The following is a 23,843-nucleotide window of genomic DNA, read 5'->3' on the forward strand; positions in this document are numbered from 1 at the left end:
TACACCTCTAGTGATTGACAGATGCACCTTATGGATTGTGGGGCCCTATACAGGGGCAGCTGGGATAGGCTCCAGCAACCCCCACGACCCTCGTGAGGATAAGCGGTAGAAAATGAATGAATTATTGCTGCTTTAAACAGCAGCAGCTGTACCATTACACCACTAGTGATTGACAGATGCACCTTATGGATTGTGAGGCCCTATACAGGGGCAGCTGGGATAGGCTCCAGCACCCCCGCGACCCTCGTGAGGATAAGCGGTAGAAAATTAATGAATGAAATACTGCTGCTTTAAACAGCAGCAGCTGTACCATTACACCTCTAGTGATTGACAGATGCACCTTATGGATTGTGGGGCCCTATACAGGGGCAGCTGGGATAGGCTCCAGCACCCCCACGACCCTCGTGAGGATAAGCGGTAGAAAATGAATGAATTATTGCTGCTTTAAACAGCAGCAGCTGTACCATTACACCACTAGTGATTGACAGATGCACCTTATGATTGTGAGGCCCTATACAGGGGCAGCTGGGATAGGCTCCAGCAACCCCCGCGACCCTCGTGAGGATAAGCGGTAGAAAATTAATGAATGAAATACTGCTGCTTTAAACGGCAGCAGCTGTACCATTACACTAGTGATTGACAGATGCACCTTATGGATTGTGGGGCCCTATACAGGGGCAGCTGGGATGGGCTCCAGCACCCCCGCGACCCTCGTGAGGATAAGCGGCAGAAAGAAAGAATGAATGCTGAAATAGCATTGAATGGTACAACATACTGAGACAATGTCAAGTAAAGGACACAGGGTTTGCGTTATCATTTGTTGTTTAATCGACACCATGTATTGCATCATAGCATGGTTGCATGTTTAAACAGCTCATTAAAAAAAGTACAAAGGAAATAACATAGCAAGATTGAAGAGTAATAGAACCCATCCATATGATACATTAATTAAACGTAGCCTTTCTATGTTGAGGACGTGCCCATTTCCATCCAACACCGTTATTATTCTCATACGTTAAAAATCATGTAATTTAAGATTTCATCAATTCATCACCCAATCAATCAACAGAGTAAAACCAATGACCTGCATATTTCTGTATCAAAACATTTTGGCGAAATATGATGAAGAAATTCCCAGAACATGTTAAGTATAAATCCAACCAAAGTAAACATTTTTAGCCAGATAAATTATTGCAAGAGACAAAAAAACATTAGAACTGCAATATAATCAATAAACCCAGCCTTAATACAGTGAAAACTAAAAAAGAAGAAATGAATAGATGTCTATCAAAGTGCATAATGTTTGCAATCCATCAAGTCTGTGCTTCCGCTTATTGAATAAAAATGGCAACTGTTCCTGCGTTATTTTACATACTGTAGCAAATAGATGACATCATAGCAAAGCCGTAAGGGATTTGATTGCTCATTCGGGACAATAAATGTAAAGTTATCTGCATCTTTCATCATCACAAACGGCATAGACGAATTTGAGATGACATTTGAGATGTTTTACTGCACTGTTAGTGAAAAATAAACAAAAAAAAAATCTGCATGCTAATGTAGCAAAATAGAATCCAGTGTCTTTTCTCACTTTGTTCCACCACGACAGTGCTCAGTCCAAGAGAGTGCTTTTTAGAGTCCAGGGTGTTTCACGTTTGTCACATAGTCCACAAAAAAATGACTGCAGTCCATTCCAGGTTGGGGAACCTGAATGCCTCGGAAAAAATCCAGATTTTTCAGCCTGATTTTTCAGTCATTTTTAACAAGTTTTATGTCCATGTCCTCTAGAACACAATCGAAAAGACCATGAGAAAGTGTTAAGGTGTTTTTATAGTCATTGTCTGTATTTGTAAATGTCTGGTTTTAGGGTATTTGAATGAAAAGACATGATAAAAGGGGGTGTTGGCGGCTGATCCCTTCAAGGTCAGCTGGAAATCAGGCTTTCATTGGATGCAGATGCCACTCGGGAGTCAATGAGGTTTGGTGTGAAAGATCACAGGTAGGCCTCGACCCGTTCCCATGGCTGCATCTCCATAAAGAAGCTCTCACACAAGCCGAAGCTCTGATCCAGAGTCAGCGGAATGGACTGCACCGCCTCCTTGATCTCCTCCCAGGGCTGCAGCACCGCCTCGTCTGGCTGCTCCTGGAACAGCGATGACGCCTCTTCGAAGTTAGGGAGGTGATTTTGACCCTGCAGAAGCTGATCTTGTCCTTCCAGGTGTCGAGGATGCTGCGTCGGCACGTGAAGGTCCACCGCATTGACGGCTGAGGCGGAACTCACATCCAGGTAGCCGTAGGAGGACTGGATGTGGTTCAGGTGCTGACTCTGTCCCGTGAGATCTCCTCCGCCGCCGCACCAGCTCCCCAACCCGGCCGAGTGCTGCCTCCCTTGCATGGTAACCTCCATCTCGCAGCCTAGTGAGCTCAGAGCCGTGTTGATGTCCAAATCCTCGAAGGTGCTACAATTCCCGCTCAGGACGTCATCAAAAATGGATGTCAGGTCGAAATCCCCTCTCAGGATGTCTGCTTTATTGGCGTCCGTCGCCAGAAGAGGGGACTCGGTCACTCTTGTTGTCTTGCTGCTGTTCTTGATGGCCAGCTGCTTTCTTTTACCGCCTATATCCTTGCCACGTTGGTACGGGCAGCCATCATGGGTGCTGTGGTAACTTGGAACCAATTTGTTCTGTCTGTGAGCGCCGCTGTTGCTGTTGTAGCTGTTCGCCGACATTCGCCTCCGTTTAAAAATGCCGTTGACGAACATGTCCTCATACTGAGGATCAATCTGCCAAAATCCTCCTTTGCCCGGCTCGTCCTTCTGTCTGGGGACCTTCTTGAAACACTTGTTGAGGGACAGGTTGTGACGAATTGAGTTCTGTGAAGACGGGAAGAAATATTTCAGTAATAATACTTTTTTGAAATGTTCCACCACAAAGTCTACAAAACCTGTTCTTGACTTTCTATCCATTTTTTATACCACTTATACTCTGACTTCATTAGAGCCATGTAGACATGATATAACACCCCTATAGTCACCTTTAACCCTGTATTACTACTCTACTGCCGCTGTTTGCGGTTAAGAAGACGCTCACGATGCACTTCAGTCGCTTTGCTAGCAAGCTGACAAACACACATTCACTCAGGAGCTGCTGTCGGCCACTCTCTCTACACTGGAACCTGCTGCTTGCACTCAGCTAGCAAACATACGAGCTGACATCACTTCCCAGGCTCCGCCTCTTAAAGGTGCACACAACAAGTAACAGATACCGTATGACGGACTTTTCAGTGCCTTATATTTTTATTTCTACCCTTTTAATAGTTGAAGATACTTAATTTATGCTATGAATATATACAATTGGATGAAATATGCATGTTTTTCACTTAATGAGATCATATTCAACCACAATTAATGAATTTATTTCTTCATAAACAATGTATAGTGAGCGTTTGATGAGGCATCCTCGCTGTTGTTTCCCTTTTCTGTGCATTCAAGCGTGACAAAATGAGTTAAGGGAAAGAGAGAGAATGCCTCTTTTGACCTAGCTCATATTAACTCATTTTCTTATGTTATAATATGCAGAAAAGGGAAAGAAATATGTGTCCATGTTTCACATAAGGATTATGAACGATGGGCAAAATTCACCAAAAAGTGCAGTTCCCCTTTTTAAAACGATGTCACAAATGTTTTATGAAATTAGGAATGGTATGACATAACATTCCAAGAATATGAGCAACATCATATTCCATACAACGGAAACAGGACTTGTTGCTGACACTGTTGGAAAGGTTGGAATTGCGCAACCTTTGGGGAGAAATAAGAGTGCATTACTTGTCTGCAACCAGCAGAGGTGCTGTTGCTTCGGTGTTCTAAGAAGAAAACATGGCTGACTCAAAGGAATGGGAGCTGGTGTACGTTTATCACGTTTATGTTGTGTCCTGTTCAACCAAGATTCTCCCACCCCATCAACAAAAACAAATTAATTGATGAATTAACTTTCAGTACAGTATATTTTAACCTTTGGATGAGAAATAGAGTGCATTACTTGTCTGCAACCAGCAGAGGTGCTGTTGCTTCAGTGTTCTAAGAAGAAAACATGGCTGACTCAAAGGAATAGGATGTTTATGTTGTGTCCTGTCCAGATTCTCCCACCCCATCAACAAAAACAAATTGATGAATTAACTTTCAGTATAGTATATTTTATACAGTATGTTAAGAAAAACTGTAATTAAACAAATATTTAGTTGTTTGTGTACGGAAGCAAATGCACTTAATGAGGCCGACAAGGAAGCGTTTCAAACAGTCGGCTGTGCTTTGCTGATATCTCTCAGGAGATCCCTCATTAGCACACAAGCGCTATCTCCACCCCTTGACTCTCAACACATACGGAGGAAGGAAAATGTGGAAGAAAGAAAAATATGTGCTTTTAGGTCTCCGATAATGCTTTCTTCTTACGGGGATGGGGTGTCTGTTGGTGACGCAAGAGTCAATTACTCTTCCCACCCTCACAGTCATTTATCTGACTCATCAATAATACACAAGGAAGGTGATGTGGTGGTGAGTTACCTGCCAGCTGGGCTCCGCATGTCTGTAGTAGCAGAAATTCTCAGTGATCCAGTTATAAATGGTGGATAAAGTCACTTTGGGTTGCTTGCTGGCCTGCATAGCCATGCAGATTAGAGATGCGTATGAATAAGGTGGTTTCACTTTCGGGTTGGTTTTGTAGTCGACCTCCACAGGGGGGCTGGCTTGGATGGGAATCTGCGGATAGCCGCTTCCGAGGTGCGCGTAGTTGGAGAAGCGCGGCGTTAAAGTGGAGTCGGGGCTGCCGAGGTAAAGAGGCATCCCGGTGGAGGCGGTGTCTCCTGCTGGGGGGCTGGATGGGGACTCCGTGCCCCCTCTGGCGGGGAAGCGTTTGAGACAGAGGTGCTGATGGGAGGATGAGGACGTGGATGAGGAGAGGCAGCCCTGCGCAGCGGCCCCGTTGGGTGGCTCCGGCTGCGCGCTAACGATGGAGAAATTCTGAAGCCAGTGGAGGCTTGTGAGGCTGTCGTCGAGTGGGGCAGAGTCATTCGAGATGACCTGATCGCTCGGGTACGCCGTCAGCCATTTCTCCTTGAACTTATTAGCAATCTCCGGGCTTGTCAGAACCGGCATCCTGGTTGTGTGCGCTCGGTCTGGGCCGAATAATCAGCAGATTGGCATTTAAAGTTGCGTCTAATCTTAAGAAAGTGAAATAAAGCACAATTAATTTACAAAACTGACGCTCAACAACAAAAAAGCGGTGCGTAAAACGTGTTTACGAGACGAAAAAACGGCTGTTACCTTCAGGGTTTTTTTTGTAAGGATGCAGTGCATGCACCTGTTGCAGCGTCCTGCCTCTTCAAGGACTCCAATGGCGCAACAAGTGGTTTTGGTTTGGTTCGGTTTGGACTCTCCAGTAGCTCATAAAAAAAAGCAGAATGAAAGAAAAATCTTAAATCACATCCATATCGGCTCAGGTGATATTTCAGCTGATGCCTTGGAGCTGCTGTGAAGTCAAGACGGTGGGATGGTGAGGAGGAAGTTCAATAAGACGAGCAGAGCCAGAGCCAGTAGGGCTGCCCCCCCCTCCCCACATCTCTTTCAATGACTGGAAAGGAGCTCTGATTGGCTGCTTGGCCTTTCCCTCTTTTCTCTCCAAATCACTCCGTTTCTAATCCACCTCCCTGCTTTTAAAGCTACTGAAATTTGACCTCTGAGGTGCGCCCTCGACCCGCTGCGCGCCACACGTCCCGCTAGAAGATACTTTGGCACCTGCAAAACAACAACCAATTCCTAACCGGCAATTACTAACTGGAGTTTTTACAGTTTTGGATTAGTCAGGTGCACAAATGCAACCATTTCTCCACATGTAATAATGTTTCTTGTTTGACTTTTTGACAGAAGTGGCAGAGGATATAGGTTGTCCAAAGTGTGGCCCGGGAGATTTTGTTTTAAAGTTATGACAAACAACTGAATAGACTTGTAATTTGGGGAAAAATTGTGTGCATGTCATGTTTGTTGCCAGTCAGTTTCCACTGTCACACAAGTTGTGCACTGACTACTTTACATGATAAAGTGCAATTTCTTCAGTGAAACGATGGAATAAAATATTTGCATAAATGTGAGGGGTGTTTTCATGTGGGGTACTGTACAAATGTTTAACGTTGAGTCTATAATTCAGGGCACTGACACAGATGCCATTTTGGCTCCTCTGCTGCACTTTATGGACACCTCAGTATGCTACTTTTTACATTATACACTACCTTATTTTATGCTTTTGTATTTATTGCTGTTATTATATGTTCATATTATATTGCTGTTTTTCTGTTTACTGATGCCAACCCTGCTGTTTATTATGTCTATGTGTAACGTTTCTATTCTAGCCAACCTTGAGCCATGTGAAAACCATTATGAAAAACGAGGAAACACTGCCTCCTTGTGGACATGTGCCTCATTACATTACAAACACCAACACTGTATGCTCCAATCTCAGCTCCTACACCATGAAATGATGCCTTTACTGACCACAAGCACTCATGCAGTTCATTTTTTCATTCTGAGAGTGATTTGTGGAGGTTATATATTAAAAAATAAGATTGTATATGAAGTCTTCTTCAGCTTTTAAGGTCACGTCTGGTGATTACTTGAGGTGTCAATGTTGAGTTGCATTGAGTAGCTGCATGGTAGATGTCCACGCATTGACACTCAAAGAATGTGCATATATGTCGACCCAGCTGTCGCATCCCTTCAGGAAGCTTGATTTTAGCACTGTTTCTGGGTTTGTTCAGGTTCCCATATAACAAAGGACTTGCAAATGTTTGAACAGCTGCTCTTATTGTTGCCTGGCTTCCCACTGTCTTTTACCAGGAACTGTGCATACAGTGCAGGCCACACTGCATCTACATGCAATGGGTTGGATGGAGGTGCTAAAGAGGGACCCTTACCGACACTCTTCTTGCAAATGGCTTTCACGCAGAGCAAAAATCCTCAAAAGAAATAGCATATTTCAACACTACCCAAGGGTGAAGGCTGCTGCTAGATTTCTGGGTGAACACCAACATGCTGACTAATTAAAGCTGGCATAATGTTACATTATGCAATTATATGTTGGCCTAAAGCGATGTAATATTCTTAGTTCTTCCCAGTACTCACATACTGACACAATTTATTAACTCATTTTGGCAGGAAGCAATGGCTGACATGTTAAACATAAATGAAAATTATTAGGAGTATATTTAAAAACTCGAAACAATTTTGCATGCAGTAGTGTGTAATACAGAGTATAGTGATACTGTATTAGGTTAACTATATCAACTAAGTCAAAATATTTTGTTTATAAATCTTTATTTGACCACCAGGGGTCGTTGTTTTCACTCGTTTGTCTTCTGAAACGTGCCATTGATAAAATACTGTTTACATTTTCAGGCAACCTATAATACATTGCGTTATATTTACCACGTTTTTTTTTATTCTACAGTTTTTACGCAAACGTTGTACTCATTTTTACATCAGTCTGCGATGTTTTTCGAGTACACTCATTTTGCACATCTGCCGTGTAAAAAAGGTAGTATTGCAGGAATTACGTAATACACCGTTGTGTTACTGCATGCTGTTGTTCCATTTGTTTGTTTGTATCGTGCCGTATTACACAGGTTGGAAAACTCAATTGTGATGTGTATAAAAATGTTGAATTTATTTGCTCCCTTGTCTCCCTTCGTTACCATTTTAATTAATAGTTTTGACATGCTGAAATAATTGAGGTGCAGTGAAGTGATGCATTGTGCTCTTAAGAGTGGGAAGCACAAAAGTTAATGTGTTCATTTGTCAAGGACACCATCAAACGCAGTTTTGCACACGCCTGTCCCTAAATTAACTCCGAGCGGTGGCAATTGGCGATGGCAGATTTGTTTACCATATTTGGCAAGCGAGTGCAATAGCGAGCACTGGGATTGGTCGAGAGCTGCCGTCATTCACAAAAAAAGTCAGCCTTCCCAAACCTTCCAAACAAAGCGGGTGCTCATGGGATACGTAGTCCAAAACAAACCTCCATTTAAAGCTATAGCGTGAGAATATACAATCACTGCGGGGATTTCATCACTTATTGTGAGGCATGTTAAACTAAGTTAATTTGTGGAGTATCTTTGTTGTGTATCTTATACTGTTTGGAGGTAAAACCAGCCGGTGTTTGGCGACTCAATCCGATATGTTCCATTTTGAGCCTACAATTCCCTACCAGCAGTAGTCTTATTTCATTGGCTACAACCTCCTGTCAATCACGCGGGTTCCTGCCTCCACCGCTCCTACAGTAAATATTTGTGTTTGCCCAGCCGGCTGTAATGGTGGACGAGTGAGGGGAAGGGAAAACGGAATACAACTCGAGTGAAGAGGAAAACGGTCGAAAGTCTGCTTGAAGGTCAGCCGCCGCGACTAGGACACGGGCTTCGTCGAAAATGGATGAACTTAAACATCAAGTCATGATAAACCAGTTCGTCCTGACGGCGGGTTGTGCGGCGGACCAAGCGAAGCAGCTACTGCAGGCGGCACACTGGCAGTTCGAGGTAAAACCGGGGGGGAGAAAATGCAGTCGTCAGCCATGCTGCTACTGTTTATGTTTGTCCACCGTGAGTTAGCTTTAGCCTGATAGCTCCTGCATACAACGCGACGCCGTACATGCACTGTACATGCATTATGTGGGCTAAAGCAGTTTCAGTATATCCAATTAGACTGTACTCTAGATTAAATGTAATCCGACACATGGCAGCAGTGTTTATATGTCCTGCAGATGCAATTACGCAATGGCGATGACCACAGTTACAATAGCAATGCTCATACAAAATGTTAGTAAAACGCATGTTTCGCCAAATTCCTGTCCTGTTGCGAAACGAGCCAACTCCTCTAAATGTCGTTTAACTTGTGTTTGTTTCATTCTAGACTGCCCTCAGTGCCTTTTTCCAAGAAACAAATATCCCATATGGCCATCATCATCAAATGGTGAGTGCGGGGAAAGCGGGGGTGAAAACAATTTACTGCTTTTAATAGTTTTTTTTTTTGCAATTGTTTTAAAAGAATATCTTTTTTGATGGATCCAGTGCTGCTATATGCCGTAGGAAGGACGAGTAAGATTCCTTATAGGCTAAGGAGAGGTGGTGTTACTAACAATAACAAAGCACATGGCGGCCATGTTGTGAGCTTCCATAAATACTGTAACACACACAGGGCAGCCAGACACACTTGTCACAGAGGGCTGTGTGTCCTTAGAATCGACTGAGTATAACATTTTCAACAGGAAAGTGGTTTTAGTTGAAGAATGGAAAACATGAATGGTGTTTCCTGGAAGAGCAGCAGTGTTCTCGCAATACTGCACATGTATTCTTATACGGTCCTTGCTCCCCCCTCATATGACACATCAGCAACCTTCAGCGGTAGACACATCATTGTGGGGTAAAGTGGAAGGTATTAGCGCCATATAAACGAGGGCTGAAGGATTTTGAAATAAATAAATAAATAAAATAGGAAAGTGAATCACGATTTTCTTGCCAAGAATTGAGATCACTATTCTTTGGAACAGTTTTTTTTTCAGACGGATGTTCAGGGTCATGTGTTTTCATTTAAAAGGAATCTCATTGTTTTGTATTTGGACTGTCAAAACTAATGCTTTAACGGTGGCAAATAATTTATTTCAGTAGTTGCGTAAACATTTTTAGAGTAATGAACACATATGCATTATGACAAGCCACACATGTTAGAATGGCAGATGGAGACACAGGTAGAGCCCCTATAGAACTTCATTCTGATCTGAACATAAGCTAAGCAGCAGTGGAATTCCAACACTATATATACCATTCTCATTCTCAGCACAATACCACAAAGTGCGTTTACATCGTGATAACTTTTATAGTGCGCACGTGTCGTGTTTTTTCAAAAATGAAATAATTAATGATTACTGTGCTGTGGTTGAATGTGGCCTATTATTAGCCAAAACATGCATATTTAAGCAAATTGTTCATATTCTTGACCTATATTAAACACCATAAAAATTGATAAATGAATGGAAATACAAACATAAGGCCTTTCGAAGCTGTATAATATCTAACATTGTTTCTTTAAAGGGCAGGGCCTGTCTGTTAGCTGCTGTAGAGTTGCTGAGTGTTAGCATAGGTAGCATTGTGGAGAGTTACAGTGACTGGTGTGAGTTGTGGCTGACAGCAGCTCCTGTGTGGATGTTTACTGCGCTATTGGGGTAGTATTCTACCACACTGGCCAATCGTATCAGAAACTTTACATTGACGAGACAATAGCCACCAAGTATGCTATCAGTGCGAACGAATGTAATTCTATTTGTAAACTATGAAAAAATTCCATTCATAAACAAGGAATGCTACTTTGCGGAATTCAGTTATTATGGTTGGGTGTGGAACCAATTGTTATCTTTCTAGACTCCGCATAGTGTTCTGCTTCAAAGAAACTTTCAAAGAAACCGTCATAATGGGAAGACCTGGAAGGACAGTTGACGGGGGAATTTTTACATGGAAATGAATAGAAAGTCTAAATAATCCATTAAGTCAAAAACATGGCAGTGAGTAAGTTTCCATGCCCTAAAATAGTCAGATTACCGAAATAGTTTGGTTTATCAACTTTTCACGTCTCAGTGTGAAGTCCCTGTTTACATGCACACTCTCTACTTCGATTGTTGGGCAAATGCTGTATGCTCCCACAAAAACGGGGCAATTGTGGTGTTTGGCCTTAAGTAGATTTTCGTTGATAGTTTTATGATATGAGCAATACCAGGATCCACAGTTGAACCCACAAAGTGCTGTGTTCACTCCTGCAGACACCACAGTACCGTTGTGATATGTGTGTGGTGTTATGTTTAGAGGCGTGTTCTTGCGTAATCACAAATTCATGTTCCTTTTTTTGGCTTACGCCAGCATGCTTGCACTCCTCTTCCTGTGTGCTTTACATTCATGTATTCTGAGCTTCCACAGACGGATGTGTGTGTGTGTGTGTGTGTGACTCACAACAGTAGTACAGTGGGGCGGTGTGTTCAGTCTTTGTGACGCTTATTCTGGCCGCAGTATTCATTGGTATACAGATTAATCCACTTCAATGCAGTGCTCTGGATTTAAATTCTTAATTTCAAGATAATGTTAAGTGATAGTAGAACAAAACTATCTAGCAGTCATCCCCATAATAAAGAGCTTCAACTTTATTTTGTGGTAAAGTGGTTTGTAAGTGAATGACAAAGTGACGTTAGCAGTCTGCAATATTGGTGGACAAGCACAAATACCTCTTGTTAGCACTTGCATCTGTGTATGTCTGTGTAACAAAATAGGGTCATGAACACATAGTGTCATAAAAATAGCTTACAATAGTACAGCTAAGGCGCTTCCTTAACCACAAATTAAAATGCAGAAATTGTTATTTTCCTGTAAAACGGCTTTTTTTGTGTTGTTTATATTGTGGCATAGTAGTTTAGGTATTTTGGCTGGTGATTCCATAGGGCCCTATTTTGATATTTGATATGGCATTCTTTGGTCTGGCATTCTGGGCTGCTTTATGACATTATTGATGGGGTTGGTGAAATATATATTACAACAGATTGCATAGTTATCGACCAATGTGATCAGTCCCGATTAGAGTGGAAAATTTTAGTTAATAGCAGATAGTTGTCCTGGTAATGAATACATTGCTGTTTTGTATTATTATGAGCCAGTGTGATGTGCGTTTAGTTGTTACCTTTCAACAAGACTGGATTTGGAGAAGATAGTTTTCAGCTCTCTGTTTGGCTTGAATGGACTTGCTGTTTAAAATACATTTTTAGAGCCATGGCAACCAAGGCAACCGAGCATGTCTGGTGTGGGTTGTTCCAAAAGGTAGTGTCGTGTTCACACTCTGCTTTACCAGTGCAGCCTTTGTGCCTGATCTGTCCGAGCCCTGCACTTTGTATTACATTTCAGAAAGTCATCTAAGGTTAGCTGGCACACACACCAGTACAAGTAGCACAGTGAATGCTGGTAGGATCCAGCTCACTAAATCTCCTGCCATTATTTCCTTTTTCCTAACAGTGCCCCATCCAGGAAGACTGTGTGCTTGGGCATGCGAAAAGAGCTGCCATCAATGCAGACTTGCTGTCAAGTGTGTTGGTTTTTTGTAGCACAACGTGTCACTTTCCATAAACCCACATGCGGGGCTTTATCTTTTTTTGGGATCATAAGCTAACATCAATGTACGTCGATAGACATTTTATGCTAGGCTTATTCTGTCTTCTTAGTTTATTTTGCACACACCGCACCCACAACAAGCTCACAAGATGAAACATACTCACACCTTCAGCCTTTTTCTGTGAGAACACAACACTCCTCTTCCCTTTGTTGGAGCACAGACAACCGGTATAAACCAACCAAGCGGTAGAAAGGAATTATCTAGCTATGTCTCTAAGAGATCATGCAGCATCATTATTCAGTATGTTTGTGGATTGAAATAATGTGTTGCATTGAATTGGTTTAAACTTTTTAAAAGTCTTATTAAGGCACGCACATTATTCATTCGGAAACCATTTTATTGCATTTTTCGGTTCCATCATCCGAGGGGACTTTCACCACATTAACCAGTGTCCATCAAGGACTAATGGTGCAGTCTATAAATATCGTGTTCGCAAACAACGACATAGCCTTTACCAAACCTACATTACAGCTGTATCCAGTTACTATTAGATTAGTAGCAGACCTCTTCCTTGTTGGGAAGCCCACACGGCGAGGGCCAAAATCAGCCGAGACAGGCACCAGCTAGTGTCCTTGTGTGGACACTAGTGGCATAGGAAATGAATATTCATTTTCATTTATTTTGTATTTAATTTCACCGCAGGCATAGTCGTGCCCATGAGATGTTTTTTTCTGAACAACAAATCTTGTCACATTTCAATATTGCAAGATCTTGTGACACCCCCCTCCCCCCACACACACAGCTAAACGAGCGGCCATTATCAAAATCTTTTCCTAGCATTTCTAGTCAATCTTGTCAAATTGAACTAGTGCATGAAAACTGGGACTTTACAGTGAAAACAGAGAAACAACTATTGCTGTAATCCAATGAATGTGTGCATGTAAGCATACTGTCTCAAAACCGTCAACACACATAAAAGCTACCTTGTTTACTCAGGAGCGTTTGTACTTCTCTGATGACTTGCTGTTCTAATACTAATCCCTTTTATCACATAGAAACACATTTTCTACTACCTTGCTCGCATTTCACACATGCACCATATCCTAAACAGTATTAGGACAACTATTCATTACACCAACAGGAAGTGTAAAAAAAGATAGTTGACAATAGGAACAACTTTTATTCTACACGGTCATAATATTGGACTAACTGTAATATATAATGGAGGATGCCTGGCGGGCTGCATCACGTTAGCCCACAATCATGCAGCCTTTGTTTCACTGGCCTAATGAAGCCAAAACAGTTGTTTTGGACAGCGCCATCACTGTCAGTGTTTCCATGATGACTTGTTCTCCACGTACTGTGTCAATGACCAGAAATAAGGAAGTAATGCAGCTGTCTGGGAACATGTGACCCCAACCAATCATGTGACTCAGCCGAGATAGAGAGAGAGAGAGAGAGAGACTAACTCGGTGACAAAAGCCTGCTTTAATTCCCATCACAGCTATGGCCATTTAAGAAAATGTGGTGAGCGCTCATGTGGTTTCCTGGCAATAAAGTCAGGAGTTGGGTGTTCAAAAAGGTAACCGTTTTCAACGACTCCAGCTAATTAAATGTTAAACAAGTATCACCTTTGTTGTAATGAGATATACTGCAACCTCTTTTATATGGAGAAATATGCTAAATATAAAATAAACATTGGTTACATCTTGTTAGATAAGACACTAATGAGAATCCCCATCCGGTTTGTGTGATAAATGTCAGGAACAAACAGTGTTGTCAATGACCCCGACTTTATTGTGCTGTAATTGCTGGTTATCAGTACCATCACGCACCGTGAATGTGAATTCAGCTCCTTTTTATGAAGGTCAATGTGCAGTTTCTATTGTCTATGTACAGTGAAGAAGCAGGCATGTTTAAGGCGGTGTTGTGGTTTGTGAGGCTGCCATAATTGCTGCCCTGGTGTCACAGTGTTCCAATCAGAACCTTTTTATTGCACTGAAGATTTTCATCATGGATATGTGGAGTTAGTGCTGTTTACATGCAGAGGTTTGCAGATGTAATATGTCATTCATAAATCATGATGTAATCGCATCGAATGTCTGCTCTCATTTCTGTCTGTCTCAGCCACCTTACATTAGTCCTCACTCTGTGTGAAAGACAGAATGGATCTTAGATGGTGGGTGTTGTGTTGTCCACCAGGGAGCGAATAAAGGAGGTTGTTTAGGCCAACACGTCTGGCTAAGCGGACTAATGGCACACCAATGCCAGGTATTTGGCTTGAGCATGCTAAGGCCTGTTTTGTGGGCAGACATTACTGCAGATACAGCACAGTATGCGGTAAAACTCTTCATATTTAGTTTATTTGTATGTGATCTAATTTGATATGGGAATTTTCATATGCAGATGATAAAGGACGAGGTAGTAAGTCAGGCCACATCTGAAGACACTTGGTCTACACTTTGCTTGTTCCAGCATGTTTTCCTGCACTTTTTCTGGAGCGCTGCTTCCCAGAACCTTAACCACTCGCACAAAGACTTTTAAACAGACACACACACACACATCTTAGTGGGACGACTGTTGGTTGCAATCTCATTCCTCAAGTCCTTAAGTACACGCTGTGGTTAGGCAAGCAAATGGCTTCAAAACCTAAGGGATTGCAGCAAAAGTGTGATGCTACATTGTTTCGTATGGCTTGTTGCTGTAGGCCTTTTCCACGGGAACCCTCCTGGGGTTTTTTTGGCGGGGTGAAAAAAAAGTCGCATCCACAGTGCTGGATCAGTAAATCACATCCAGTGACACCCACATGGGAAAACGATGTACAATCATCGCTTGTTTATTGCAGTCAATGGGTTGCAGACCCGAGAGATATTAGTAATTGTAATTTAAATGTAAATGTTATTTTGACTTATTCCAATTAATCAGAAAAAATTCTAATAGAATATTCGATTACTACAGTATTTGATAGCTTTCAATATTTTGTGACTACTAACAGGTCATAGATGACCACAAAACGTCGACCATTTATTTATATTTTTTAAAACAGCGATAGAGTGATGTTTAATCGTGGGGTGGATAAAATGATATAATTCTGTTTCGACCTGAAAACGTAGTTAGCCTTGGTCTTAGTTTTGCAGCGGCACACAGCCTTGCACCGGTCAGGCGACTTTTCAATTCTACTATTCCTGTCCTGTCACCTTCACAGGCTTAGTTCACATTTTTCCTGCTTTCGTCACGTTCACAACCCATAGTGTTGGTTATCACCAATCTACATTTCATTTTATCACCAATCTACATTTCAATTTCTGGGAATGCAAAGACAATAACACTGAGATTGATAAGAGTAGCCTGCCCAGATACAGATAAATATTTCTTTGGTTGTCAATCTGAACCCGAGTGTTTTCATTGCAGCTGCTCTCCCTCGTTCATGACCTTTACCCCAGTTTCTGTTGCCAGTCTTTTACCAAGCCAAACTCTTTCTCTCGCTATGAGTGGGCCACGTCATCTATTGTTAGCATGCTAGCCATTGTAATATGTACTGCAGAGTTTAACAATTTAGTCACAGCTCTTCCTATTGCCTGCTTGCTCTCTCTTCCTTGTGTTGTTTCCCTGTATGTTGGCAAAAGCACACAAAAACACAAGGTAGACTAGCTAATGATCAACTGTGTGTGTGTGTGTGTGTGTGTATGTGTGTGTATAAGAGGTTTGAGCTGCTTGAAGCTGGCCGAGGTGGAAGGAGTGAAGGGGATTGTCACTTGAGTTGACTCAAACATTCAGTAGCACCTGTTGGCCTCTGTCATTGAGTTTAAGAAAGAAATATCTATTTTTGACATCCTGGAATTGTTAAAAACGGATAAATGTAATGAGGAAAACAATGTATGTATGAACACATGATTCTAATTTACAGCTATTGTACAAACATGTTAACACTGTACAGTTCTTGAAGTAGTCTCAGTCTAAATTGCAAAACAGGCATGCCTCATGAGTTAACGTACAACATGGCTTTGTTGCACTCAAGCAATGCCACGTGTTCACCATATGAACGCAGGAAGCATCTGTACTGTACAGTTTGTGCAGCAGTTTTATATCCAGCCAGCGCCCTTTAGTTTATCAAGTATCGGAGATCAATAGCCATGCAATTGATTTGGAATGGGGGGGAAAGATGTGTAAAATGTTGTCATTGTGACAACATTCCACTTCCAAGCAAAAACAACCCAAACCAAATAAAAGGGAATATTAAAAAAAAAGTCTAAACTTTGCATGCACTTCAAATCAGTTTGCGCGTGTCCACTCTACTGCTCCCATTCCCGCAAGGAAGTTGACTGTTTAGCAGCCTTACTGGACAAGTTGGATATTGGCCGTGTGCCTTTTTTTTTTTTTTACCTTGCCCAGCGGTGAGGTCACCTCATCAACTTTGCTGAAGGACAAACAGGGAAGTTAACAGTATTACGTATTTAAAGTGTGCATGTGTAGTGGATGTGCAATACTGTGTTTTGTTAGAAATACTGTCATACTATATGTAAACTGTAAACAAAAAAAAAGATTGGGCGGAAGTCATAGCAGAAGAAGAAAAAACTAACAAGTGCTTCCCTATGGCAAAATCGGGTGGTCAAGTTCAACTGAAAGATGTACCAACATCTGATTACAGCCTCATATGAAATCAGTAATTATGATAATGCGGAATCGGAATTGTATCGGCATTAAATTTAGGGATCAGGTAAAGAATCTGAAGTGAAAAAATGTGAATCGTGTGTCCCAACTGGTTGTTGTTAAACGGACCATTCATGTTCAAGATCTTGCAGCTACACAACATACTGACATTGATGCGAATGGTAGATCAGCGCGGTTATACATGATCAACAAAATTTAACTTCAGACATTTCCTGTAACCAAACAGTAACATTCTATAAGATAAATAGTTTCATGTAAGTGGAATCTACACACATGCCAAAGCACGAGAACACATACACATACATACACATACATACTTAGCGATTCTGAGGAATGCGATTGGTGAGACTAGAAATAACTCCATCTCATCTGTTTGCACACAAACACACACGCATGCATGTCCACAAACAGAGGTGTGTTTAGGTATGTAGAGGTTCGCCACAGTCCGGAGGCCCGGCATGTTTGGGGGCGGCTGCTGACCGTCAGGCACGCGTTCCTTCATGCCAGCAAAACACTCGTGAGCGAACGGATGGGGACGGCCCGTTGCAACCACGGAGCTCCATCCTGTCAACAGGCGATCTGCGCTCTGTCTTCATAACAGCCATCCCCATGGTAACGCCTCTCTGTTGGCTCTGTGTTGAACACAAACTCCCCCTCGTTGTTTGTTATCCCTCTGGTCTTTTCCATGTGTAAGACCTCTCTAAAGTAGCTTCCCATTACAAGTAATCATGGCCATCTGATGCAGTATCTTCAGAATTTTATATTGACCTGAATATGAGATAACCTTGAATGCACAATGACCCAATAAGAAGACCAACATGACACATTCAGTATCAGTCATAATCATCAAAATAATCACGAGTAGTACCAACTGATCATGCTGTTCATCCCGAGAGCATTACTGTATTAGAAAATATTTTTAAGACGTACTTACTTTAATGTTTTCAAGATCAATTAAACCATTAACATTACAATTGGAACACAAAACATTATTGCGACTTATTTTGTAATGCCCCCTTTCTCTGTTGACAGTACACACTTGGCTACTGACCTTTATGGTACAAATACACTATTGTTTTGACACATGCAAAACATTGCACAGAGTATTCATAACTTCAACCCCTGGGCCCTTTTTGTCGAAAGTCAGATGTTGTTAGCCTTTACAAGTCAGAATGAGAATAAAGTTCCATTTCTTAGTGACATCTTCCCCTTGGCCTTAGGTTTTAAGGGGTGGGGGTAGGAGGGGTACAATTGGGATTCAGGCTAAGTTGACCGGCGGCTAATTAAAACCTCAGACACTTGCAGTATTTGCTGTCCTCACTTTAAGGTACACAGAGTCCTGTGGATGAATAAGTTAATGTGTGTAGCAATCTTTACCTCGTAGCATCTTTTCCAAGAACCCCCCTTACAAATCCTCATGCTTGATTCTGTTTTTTTTTCAACCTACATACTTTTTCATAGTAACCCGCAATCACTTTGTGAGATAATGTGTAGAACCGAACAAGCTAAAACAATATTTATCACCCATTAAAAAAGATTAGTACATAGAGGATAGAACATGTCCATGTTGCGTCAAGTCAAATCCCAATTATGTCTGTTCCTACAGGTCCTCCATTGTGGGCACAGATGTTTATTAATCATTGTGAGGAACGGTCTGATCCAAGCGCAGCCCATGTTGTCATCCCCCATTAGAGCCTCATCCTTAGTCTTGTGTTGAGTCTTAGGTGTGCAAACTGCAGTGTGTGGTCTCTGCATGTGTTGCTCGGTCTAGCCAACTGTGCATGTGTTTATGGATGAGTCAGAGGTCTTTGCAGACAACCTGAGAGGACAGGTGTCGGGTTTTTTCCTTCATTTTCTATTCAAGGACATTTAGAAAAAAACATTCACACATTCAATTTGGGAGTTAAATCCACACATGAGCCTCCAATGCATACATAGAGGTCACGCGTACATTCTAGGGTGTCACTTTACCGCAGGAAACGGCCTCAAAGACATGAGCCAGCATTTCCTGTCAAGAGTGCACCGTGAACATGCTCACGTTACATAACAGCGCGCCACCTAGGGAACCTTTGGTCCTGTGTAACCCAGCCAAGTACGACCCCACTGGGTGTTATCACTGCAGGGGCTAAGTCGGGGCGCGTATAGGCAGATATCGATACCATACTTTTTCACCGATATTGGCCGATACAGATCGATTTGCAGTTCTTGGTTTCAATATAAATAGTTTGGTTATTTTTCACTGTTGCAGCCGTCGGCCATTCGGCAAGCGTCCTGGCAGAATGCGACTCCACCCTTGCCTCCCGCTGGACTACAGCAGGTTGTTGTTTTTTCCTGGTCACAAATGGAAGCGTGGGGCATGGAAGCCTGGAACCTTGAAGGCACTCGGTGAAGTGTTGTTTTTGGTGCAGTCATGAGTTGTGTGTGTGTGTGTATGTGTGATTTTGGGTGTGTTGCCTGGCAGCATAACAGGAAGACTGCTGGTACAAAGAGGATTATATTGGTATTTACTGTGAGAAAAAAAGTGGAAACCTACCCTACTCTTAAGTGATCCATGAATTCATAGATCCAAAAAAAAAACATTTTTAATCGAAATGTCGTCAAGTGGAAATGAATTCAATCAATGAGTTTGCGCTGTGTGGTTGACGGACATAATGGATTTTACTTGCCGTAACAAATCGAACTGTTGAGCTATGTTGCTGCCCCTAAATGTCTGCCATAGAAATAAAAACAGTCAGTAACGAGGTAGAGCAGGGGTGGGCAAACCTTTTGACTCGCGGGCCGCATTGATATGACAAAATTTACGGGAGGGGGCAGACTATATATTTTACACGTAACAGTCCACCTGGTATTATTGTATCTGTAAAATTGTCATGCAATCTGCTATTATTATTATTTTATATTTATATTGAAATATTTTAAAAATAATAAAATCTTATAATTACAATAAAATTAAAATAATAATTATATTATTTTGTAAAATATGCAAATTTAACAATATTATTATATATAATTAATATAATAATTAGCATTAATATAATAATTATAATAATCATAATAGTTCTAATAATAATTATAATAATCATAATAGTTCTAATAATAATTATAATAATCTAATAATAATAATAATAATAATAATAATTATTATTATTATTATTATAAAGGTTGGCTCAGGCCATGATGCCAGGTTGTATGTTGAGTTTAAATGAAATACTTTGGAAAGATTGGGCGGGCCGTATTCAAACACTTGGCGGGCCGGATGTGGCCCCCGGGCCGTAGTTTGCCCACCCCTGAGGTAGAGAAAACATTTTTAACTTTTTTTTTTGCCCTGCATCACACACCATTTCTGTTTCATATTTGTCATATTTTCTCAGTTGACGTTTGCCTTTTAATGCAGGGAACCTCTGTTTCTAATTTCATTGGGTTTTCACTAGTTTCATTGGGGACGTCAACTTCCAAAATGCAGTGAAAGAAGAATGAAAGGGACAAATATTTAACTTTGACAGAGGCAATAATATAATATTTATGTTTGACTGTAACCCAATAATTTTTTTCCATAACGATGTAAATCCAAGTAACTAACTAAAATACATAATGAACACAGTGGGAGTGTCGAGCGCCATAGTGTACCCGAACCACTAAGAGGTTCCACTGTATTAACAATGTTGACGAGTTATTTTAATTAAGTTCCTTATTTGTCCATAAAAGTAGTTCCTTGCTAGTTGTTCATTTGTACTTTGTCATTCAACAATAAAATCGCTAATCCTATTTTCTTTCCTATAGATGTGCACACCAGCCAACACACCAGCGACGCCCCCAAATTTCCCGGACGCCCTCACCATGTTCTCCCGGCTCAAGGCATCCGAAAGCTTCAACAGCAGCAGCCCCATGGCGGCGTCCATGGCCGCCTCACCTCCACCCCCCCAGGTCGGCGGCTGGGGGGTGTCACCGAACGTACCCAATGTGCCGCCGCCCCCGCAGGGACTCTGGACTCAGGGGCAACCCCCCACACAACCATGCCCCGCTTGGCCCACGGGCGTCAACCCCCACGCCGGCGCCGAGCAAAAGGCTAGCGTAGCGATGGAGGCAGAGAGATGAAGAGTCACAACCGGGGACTGAACCCCTCGCCGCCGTCCCCTCCGCATGGTTGGGACGGAGGGAGGGTGACCATTTGATAATTTGTCTTTCCCCCTCCCAAACGAACGAACGGATGGACGAAACAGAATCTACGCAAAGCAAGAAAAGTTTGGGTGAACAATTAAGGAGTAAACAATGCAAATAGAAAAGTAAACAAAACACACATAGAAATAAACAGTATGAAGGTTTTTTTCAAGAGAAATATTGGAAAAAAGACTTCTATGTGATGTTCAATGACATTCAAGGCAGCAAATTTGTAGTTTTTTTGTTCCCCCCCTCTCTCCCTCCCCCCAAAAAACACTTCTTTTTACTAGCCAGTGTTTTTTTCCACTGGTCTTCTTGCGTTTCTGTCTGTGCTGCATGACAAGAGAGGAACTTGCAAATGCAGTCTTTTAGAGTGACTGAATCATCACGCACTAGAGTGAGTGTGTGTGTGTGTGTGTGTGTGTGTGTGTGTGTGTAAGCTTGAGAGAGCAGGATTGTGTTATCAAAATGCTTACACACCAATATATAAATCTATAAATATATACGTAAACACACACATAAAATCACACGTTATCGCTTAGAGGAAAACACCTCCATATTTTGTCATCCCCATCGTTAAGGCGGGGGCTTCTTCTTACCTCACCTTGGTGGTCACCTGACTTCTTTTTAGCCAATCAGGGATTCTTCTTAAACCAACTGTTTCCTCTGACAACACAGGACATGTTCTTTGAAAATGTGCTTCTCCTAAAAGGCGCTAGCCGCTTTTGCTTCACGCTATTTGCGGCCGATTTTGAAAGCGAGTCTACAACTGTATACTTTTATGAGATTATGGGTTGTACAAGAAGAAAAAAAAAACATCACTCATGGTTTAATATAATATTGTTTGTAAATGATGATAGTTTTATTATGTTGGAAGACTTAAGGGAGGTGGTTCTGCTAAAAAAAAAACAAAAAAAAACATGACTACTCCATTTTTGTACACAAATACGCCATTTTGCATGATGTGTCTGTAACATCTTTTATAGCAAACATACATGAAGCTAAATCAAAGCTAAATCAACTCACTTGAGTCAGATCATCTCAGACTGATGGCAAATTTGGTAGAGCGTCTTTGGTGGTTGGTAAGTGCAGGTTAAAAGATGGGGGACACTTCCTGTAGGCTTCTTGGTCCCGAGGATCATAGGGTCACACTGAAAGGAAAAAAAAACAGTCAATGTCCAAAAAGAATAAAGTAAAAAAATATTAAGAGAATAAAGCAATCATTTTTACAAACATTAAAAAAACAAACATAAGTGTGTGAATGTTTTTGCTAAATATTTAATATGTAATATTTTATAGCAAGGCTGTGGATAGATGGCTGGCTGGACTTTGATCAGTAAAATTGCAATAATGGCTTTATTCTCATAATATTTCACAAAGGTATTTTTGGACCTTTTTTGTTGAAAAATAGCATTTTCTGAACATTGTAGGATTATATTCATGATTCCTTTCCTTTTTAGAAAAGTTAACACTTATCTCCTGAAACATCAATTTTGTTGTTGTTGTATTGCTACTATTTATTTGACTTTCAGTGTGGCCCTTTGTCATTTGGACTCCCTACACACGGAATGCTCGATACGTCAGGGTTTTCCAAGATGTAGAGGTGTAGTGTTGCCCAGGTTCTGGTCCTCTGATATGCTGAAGGTGGAGGGCAGCTCAGGGGGTGACCCTGATTTACGGCAATATATTATTATTATTATTATTATTATTATTATTATTATTATTATTATTATTATTACATACAGGGTCCGTCCCTGCTTTTTAATTTGTTTGTGTTATTATTATTGTTGGGTTGTTTTTTTGTTTTTTTTTCATTTGATAAAAGAAGTCGAGACACGATATTTTAACTAGCAGGTGTTTTTCTAAGATTAAACAAAAGATTTAGGGGAATTCTGGATATAATCATGACTTAATAACCATGTTCCTTGATATGATTTAGATTCAACTCGAGCTTCAGTTCATTTTCCCAATGCTTCATACTTTATTTGGTTTCAATCGGAGTGTTTCTGGGTTGGCTTGTTCATAAATGGTTTGTTCATGTATGTCCACACGCACCCCCACCCCCACTTTGTATGACTGTATAAGACCATTCCCACAATATTTGTGGACTACCTGATAATTAACTTATCATTTTTGTGAACCTAAATAAATATTGTTTGTCAACCTAATGAATGTGTTTCATTGTGTTTATATTTACTGAGAAGCATCCAAAAATGGCATAAAATGCCAGATTTTGAGGGCGCTGATTTTTTACAAAAAAACGTAAGGGGTTAGTATGTCGTTTTTTGTCATTTTTTTCCAACTTGCTTCTAAAGTACTTTTCTGTCAAAAATAAAAGTGGAAACCTCACACACACTCAACAGGGGCCCCAGAAGCATCCAAAAATGGCATAAAATGCCAGATTTTGAATTGGTGATTTTTGACAAAAAACGTAAGGGGTTAGTATGTCGTTTTTTTCTGTTTTTTTCAACTTGCTTTTAAAGCACTTTTCTGTCAAAAATAAAAGTGGAAACCTCATACACACTCAACAGGGGCCCCAGAAGCATCCAAAAATGGCATAAAATGCCAGATTTTGATTTGGTGATTTTTGACAAAAAACCGTAAGGGGTTAGTATGTCGTTTTTTGTCATGTTTTTCAACTTGCTTCTAAAGCACTTTTCTGGTCAAAAAACAGGGGAAACCTCACACACACTCAACAGAGGCCTGAGAAGCATCCAAAAATGGCATAAAATGCCAGAGTTTGAGGGCGCTGATTTTTGACAAAAAACGTAAGGGGTTAGTATGTCGTTTTTTGTCATTTTTTTCAACTTGTTTCTAAAGCACTTTTCTGTCA

At 41.2% G+C, this 23,843-nt stretch overlaps 2 protein-coding genes across 2 annotated transcripts; one reads left to right on the top strand and one right to left on the bottom strand.

Annotated features, from left to right (window-relative positions):
• Positions 1 to 848: 848 nt before the first annotated feature.
• On the bottom strand, positions 849 to 5,242 carry foxj1b (forkhead box J1b). The gene is made up of 2 exons (XM_078789140.1): positions 4,562 to 5,242; positions 849 to 2,872 (listed from the first exon to the last, which is right to left on the bottom strand). The coding sequence occupies exons 1-2, from the start codon at positions 5,150 to 5,152 to the stop codon at positions 1,994 to 1,996; spliced, it is 1,470 nt and encodes a 489-aa protein (XP_078645266.1). The 5' UTR covers positions 5,153 to 5,242; the 3' UTR covers positions 849 to 1,993.
• Positions 5,243 to 8,304: 3,062 nt separating this feature from the next.
• Positions 8,305 to 23,178, top strand: ubald1a (UBA-like domain containing 1a). The gene is made up of 3 exons (XM_058062016.2): positions 8,305 to 8,577; positions 8,951 to 9,010; positions 20,633 to 23,178. The coding sequence occupies exons 1-3, from the start codon at positions 8,470 to 8,472 to the stop codon at positions 20,945 to 20,947; spliced, it is 483 nt and encodes a 160-aa protein (XP_057917999.1). The 5' UTR covers positions 8,305 to 8,469; the 3' UTR covers positions 20,948 to 23,178.
• Positions 23,179 to 23,843: the final 665 nt, after the last annotated feature.

Source organism: Doryrhamphus excisus, linkage group LG2, assembly GCF_037039965.1.
Source record: "Doryrhamphus excisus strain RoL-2023G ecotype Guam linkage group LG2, RoL_Dexc_Guam_v1.1, whole genome shotgun sequence".
Taxonomy (NCBI): domain Eukaryota; kingdom Metazoa; phylum Chordata; class Actinopteri; order Syngnathiformes; family Syngnathidae; genus Doryrhamphus; species Doryrhamphus excisus.